Genomic DNA, 6,000 nt, shown 5'->3' with positions numbered 1-6,000 from the left:
AAATCCATATCTTTTCCTGTCCTCACAGAGGCAGCGGTTGCTAAGGCCCGTGCAAGCCCCAGGTGCTCAGCACTAGGCAATCATCAGTTCTAAAAACACCTAGCTCAGGACAGGTGGGACCACAAGTGTCTCAGCATTGTGGGGAAGACACCCCATCAGGGCCCCATTTTAATCTCCCCACCCTACCCAGTGGCTCACTTCCCAGCCCTCCCCCCACAAACACTTCCTCAGGACAGCGGTGGGCAGTCTCTGCCATATTTAATGGCCAGTGCGGTAGTCAGAGAACACACAGGTAGACAGGACACAGCAGGGACTGGTACAGGGTGGTCACGGCTGGGGCCACTGTGTGGAGAGGCAAGTGTCCCGGCTCAGCAAAAGCTCTCTTTGGCAGGAGGTCCTCCAGCCGATCCTGGCACCCACGAGTCCAATCCTCACCTTGCAGCCACTTGCCAGGGTTTCAAGTGTGTCGTGTCATCACTTGACTCTCGGTGGATGGGAGTGGGGCGGCCTAGGTCACGAGTGGACCTCAGCTGTCCCTGCATGATGGGTAAGTTGGATGGAACAGGAAAGAAATGGGACGTCCCTGTTAGCCGTGGCCCTTAGCCTGTGCTCTAAGAGGGGTGGTGGTGTGCATGGGGAAGTCCTCCACCTAAGGTGGGTGCACCTAGGTCATCTCTGTTGCTATGACTACAGGAGGCCTGTGTATGAGGAATGAGTTTTCCAGACTTGACGCTTTATGTGTGCGGGTGCAGGGGTAGGGCTGTGAAGAAGTGTCTAAGAACAAGAAAGGGACAGAACGGAGTTGGGGACTTTCCTCCAAGATTTCTAATACAGGGAGGTGCCCCCTGACCAGTAAATGAAAACCACATCGAAGACCATGGAACCACACAGTGGGGTCACACTGAAGGGAGTCAGCTCAGACTGTGGCCAGCCATTCCGAGTGGCTCTAAGACTGAATAAACGCCCCCTTGATGTGTGACAGATGCTGGGCCTCTGGACACAGAGGGTGAAGGGCAGGTGTCTGACCAAACACAGGACACGGGGAGGCGGTGCCCTGGGCGGTGAAGACAAGTTCCAGCTGTTTTGGACAACTGGGACAAGGTGGCAAGGTGGCGTTAGTGGCTTAGGAGGTGGCCAGGACCCCGCAGGCACTGAGGCAGGGGTGGGAGGGTCCTCAGGCCTTGGGGTAACTGGCCCAGGCAGCTCTTCCTGGGCAGGGGGCAGGATTGGGTGGGCCCGGCTCAGGGACCGACAGGGATGGAGTCGTTGGCGGCGGCGGCGGTGGCTGTTTGAAAGCAGCTGCCGTGGGCATCTCGGGTGAGGCTGTAGGTGCAGTAGGCCACAGCAGAGCCCAGGGTCAGCCCCGACATGTAGGACACAGTCATGGTGTTTCCTGTGGACGAGAGTGGGCTAAGTTAGAGGGGCTGAGGCTGCGCTGTGCTAGACAATCTCTGTGGCCATGGCTTCTCACATGTGCACTGTGGTGACAGTTGCCAGGGCTCCAGAGACTGTGAGACTGCGCTCTACCACTGAGCCACACCCCAGCCCCTCACTGGGGGATTCTAGACAGGGGCTCTACCACTGAGCCACACCCCAGCCCCTCACTGGGGGATTCTAGACAGGGGCTCTACCACTGAGCCACACCCCAGCCCCTCACTGGGGGATTCTAGGCAGGGGCTCTACCACTGAGCCACACCCCAGCCCCTCACTGGGGGATTCTAGACAGGGGCTCTACCACTGAGCCACACCCCAGCCCCTCACTGGGGGATTCTAGACAGGGGCTCTACCAGTGAGCCACACCCCAGCCCTTCACTGGGGGATTCTAGGCAGGGGCTCTACCACTGAGCCACACCCCAGCCCCTCACTGGGGGATTCTAGACAGGGGCTCTACCACTGAGCCACACCCCAGCCCCTCACTGGGGAATTCTAGGCAGGGGCTCTACCACTGAGCCACACTCCAGCCCCTCACTGGGAGATTCTAGGCAGGGGCTCTACCACTGAGCCAAGCCTCCAGCCCCTCACTGGGGAATTCTAGGCAGGGGCTCTACCACTGAGCCACGCCCCAGCCCCTCACTGTGGGATTCTAGGCAGGGGCTCTACCACTGAGCCACACCCCCAGCCCCTCACTGGGGGATTCTAGGCAGGAGCCCTACCACTGGGCCAAGTCTCAGGACTTTTGCACACATGGCTCCCTCTGCTTAGGTGCCATTCCTTGCAGCTTCCTGTATCTGTCTCCCTCATTTCTTCCTCCAGGATTTTGCTCAAAAGCCATCTTCTCAGAAAAATTTTGCAAGATTGTTTTCTTTACATCATGGCTCCCCAGTCCTTTCATCTGCCCTAACTTCTCAGACTAATAGCCCCTAGGACTTACAACCATGAAACATAACACATCTGTCTGTTACCTCGGTTTATTGGCCATCTCTATCTCAGAACTGTAACCCCGCAAATGTGGGCAGCATCATGTCCCGCTGCTTAGGAGAGCGCTAGGTGTACAGGCTCAAGCCCTTACTGTACGTGGGTCCCACGGGTCTTACCTGCCAGTTCCCGCTGCTTGGGGCTCACTTTTCCAGCTGCCAGGATCATGGGCACACTGCCAAAGTAGCCATTGCTGATGCCCATTAGCAGCGAGAAGACACAGGGCCAGGCAGGGTGGCGGAGGGCAGGCATGCCACTGGGGTACACACACAGGATGAAGAGGGGGATGAAGACCACACGCAGGCAAGAGCAGGCGAGCAGGTGAGTGCCCCGCCACTCCACGGGCAGGGCTGCCAGGATCTGCAGAGAGCAGGGAGTCTGGGATTACCCACCTAGCCATAAGCCCGTCTCTCTGCCAGCCAGGCCCTCCAGTTACACCCTGTGCCTGACAACCTTGACTGGGTCCAGCTTACCTTACAAGAGCCGCACCATCTCATAACCTGCCCCCTTTACAGTACTGGTGATAGAAGGTGAAACCTGGAATATGCTAGACAAACACTCTAATGGTGAGCTATGCTTCTGGTCCCTCCCAACACTTCCCTAAAGGATTCTAGACAGAGGCTCTACCACTGAGCCACGCCCCAGCCCCTCACTGGGAGATTCTAGGCAGGGGCTCTACCACTGAGCCACACCCCCAGCCCCTCACTGGGGGATTCTAGGCAGGGGCTCTACCACTGAGCCACACCCCAGCCCCTCACTGGGGGATTCTAGGCAGGGGCTCTACCACTGAGCCACACCCCCAGCCCCTCACTGGGGGATTCTAGGCAGGGGTTCTACCACTGAGCCACGCCCCCAGCCCCTCACTGGGGATTCTAGGCAGGGGCTCTACCACTGAGCCACACCCCAGCCCCTCACTGGGGATTCTAGGCAGGGGCTCTACCACTGAGCCATACCCCAGCCCCTCCCTGGGGGACTCTAGAGCACTCCTGGTGAAGGGCTTGTAATGTAGCTCAGTGGTAGAATGCTTGCCCTACAAGGCCAAGGCCCTGGGTCCCACCCTGCATACTCCACAGTATTCAGCAAACTGACTGCAAAGAGACGTGAGCTTGCAGCATGGCTAGGGTGCCACTCCAGCCCTATCTACTTGTGTGACAGACGTGCTGCCCAGCTGGCAGCCTGTGCCTGTGTCATCCTCAGACAGATCCACTAGTGACTGTGGGGCAGGAGAAATCAGGACTGATTCTAGCCTGAAGCACAGTTGATACCAGAGAGACCAGGCAGGGGCTAGACTCCACAGGACAGTGTTAGAGATGGTGACACTCATGGCTACCATTCTTCCAACACGTACCCTCAGCCTGGCTTTGCTCCAGAAAGACCAGAGCCTTACTAGGGTTCCCCAAAGCCACCCTGAGGCTCACCTTGCCCACAAAGTCTGACAGGTTGAACACGGCCATCACCAGGATGGGCAGCCACTCCCCCAGCACGCAGTGGCGGATCTCGGACTCCAGGCCCGGAAACAGGCACAGTGTAATGAAGTAGGTTACCGCAATGGACAGCATGTCGGCCCAGATGACCCGCGCCACGACGTATCGGTGCAACAGCAGGGCTTGTGGGGGGAGGGGAGTGAGGAATGTTAGAGGCTGGCGCTCATGGGGCCCCTGCTGTCTCAGCCCGTGTGACAGCCACGGACGCCACCGGACTCCACAGTATCACGTTACCTCTGAAGGTGGGCCAGCTTCGTTTGACTCGTGGCCGGGGCACATCAAAACGCATGTAGACCCCACTGTTGCTGTGCGTCACCTCATGGGCCGGGCTCTCCTTCGGGGACCTGCTGCTGGATAGGGCTGGAGTTTGGTGCTCCTGTGTGTCAAAGAATGATGGGAGTCATGGGTTAGATACCCAGAGCAAATGGTGGAGCCACAGTCATCTAGACATTAAGTTAGTACCTGCTGTGTGCACTTCCTTATCAAGGGATACTATTTCCCTTGATTCCCTCCACCCAGCCTTAAGTCACAGAGCCTTAAGTCACACAGCCCTGGAACCTGAGCTGGGGCTGGGTGGAAGGGTAATGCAGGATGTGACCACCAGAGGGCGCTCTATCTTCGCAGAACTGCAGATTGGCTAACCCAAGGAGTTGGTAGTAAGAAGTAATGATCTGTATTGGGGTCCTCACAGAGGCAACCCCTGAGCTGTAATGGAAGGGAGCGTATTATAGGGTTCCCCTGGCTTCCATTAATCATACTTTTGAGGTTCTGTTAATCTGCCACAGATCCCGGGCTCTTCTCCCTGGCCATAGCTAGAAAGGCCTCACTTCCTACTGTCCCAACAGGGAGTCATGGAAGGTGGTCCACAGAATGGAATTTCTCAGGGTACAGAAACAAACCTGCAGCTTGAGATTGAGGGATCAATAACAGGGCCAACGAGGAACTCTTCAGGCGCCTGTGTGGGAGAAGGAGGCCAGGCCAGGCCAGGACACTTACAAAGTGGATGTCTCCGGATGCGACATCGTGGTGCACTCGGTAGCCTGCCTGGACGGGGCGGCTGTCACGGGGCCGAGTGGTATAGTAGAGCACAAAACGGCTGCGCCGCACCAGCAGATGCAGCAGGAAGCACAGGAGCTCCAAGCCGGCAGACACCAGGAAGAAGATGATGGTGCTGGCCCGCTCGTCCGGGAGCAGCAGCTTAGTGAGGATTCGACTCAGAGAGATCATCACCCCTGCCGTGCCTGGAGGGGAGGCAGTGGCACATCAACATTCCCTGAAGCTTCTATCACCCGTGCCACCCTCCGATGCTCTACCGCCCTTGCTCCCACCCCACTCCACCCCATCCACCAGCCCTTCCTCACTGGGTCCTCTCTGCTCCATCCTTCTACTGTTCTGGGCCCCCCACCCACAGCACCTGGTCCATACTGGTCCATCATCCTACAAGACCCCACAGCCTGCACCCTGTCCAAGCGATGGCTCCTCCTAGCCCCTCCCTACATTGCCAAGCCCCACCAGTTACCAGTTACATCTTGTCTGGGCTTCTCTCTAAGCCTTCTCCAGCCACTTGCAACCCCTCTCCTTGTCTCCCTGCCCCCAGCCCTGATGAATCTGCTCTCACCAGCCCCACCCCTCAGCTGCCTGTCTATCCATCCAGCCTGCCTCAGCTCCCCTTCCCCCAGGGCCCCCCACAACCCCTGTCTGACTCTGCCATCCACTCACACACCATGGGCACCATCACTGGGCTCTTGTTGGGCATCCTGCCTTGAGCTGCTCCCTACAAGGAGGACACAAGGCTCCTGCCTTCCTAGGCTTGATGGCAAGAGGCCACAGACAAGCCACAGAAACACATAACAGTGGTACAGGGTGTACGCCCGGGCAGAGGATGTGGCGAGAGGGGGAAGGATCGGAGCATCTTATCCTGGAAGGGGACAGCTGAGCCTGCAGTTAAGTCTGCAGTACACAGGAGCCAGGCACACAGACTGAGAGCGAGCACATCAAACAGGTAAGAGGCTTGAGCACGTGTGAAATACTGAGAGGTTCCCCCCACCCCCAGAGCAAGGGCCAGCTGGAGGAGGGTGTCAGGGTCAAGGCGGGCAAGTAT

The 6,000-nt window shown here is 58.0% G+C and overlaps 1 protein-coding gene across 3 annotated transcripts in view; it reads right to left on the bottom strand.

Moving 5' to 3' along the window:
- Positions 1–241: 241 nt before the first annotated feature.
- Positions 242–6,000, bottom strand: part of Slc29a4 (solute carrier family 29 (nucleoside transporters), member 4) — a 30,013-nt gene continuing 24,254 nt past the window's right edge. For all 3 annotated transcript variants that reach the window (XM_006504706.3, XM_006504707.3, NM_146257.2), the window contains exons 7-11: positions 4,896–5,140; positions 4,134–4,275; positions 3,834–4,021; positions 2,535–2,775; positions 242–1,393 (exon numbers count right to left, since the gene is read on the bottom strand). In XM_006504706.3, the coding sequence (XP_006504769.1) occupies positions 1,242–1,393; positions 2,535–2,775; positions 3,834–4,021; positions 4,134–4,275; positions 4,896–5,140 (968 nt within the window). In that variant the 3' untranslated portion in view covers positions 242–1,241. The remainder of the gene's footprint in view (positions 1,394–2,534; positions 2,776–3,833; positions 4,022–4,133; positions 4,276–4,895; positions 5,141–6,000) is intronic.

Source organism: Mus musculus, chromosome 5 (genome assembly GCF_000001635.26).
Source record: "Mus musculus strain C57BL/6J chromosome 5, GRCm38.p6 C57BL/6J".
Taxonomy (NCBI): Eukaryota; Metazoa; Chordata; class Mammalia; order Rodentia; family Muridae; genus Mus; species Mus musculus.
The sequence above is the reverse complement of the archived record's forward strand: the minus strand, read 5'-3'. Positions and strand labels throughout refer to the sequence as shown.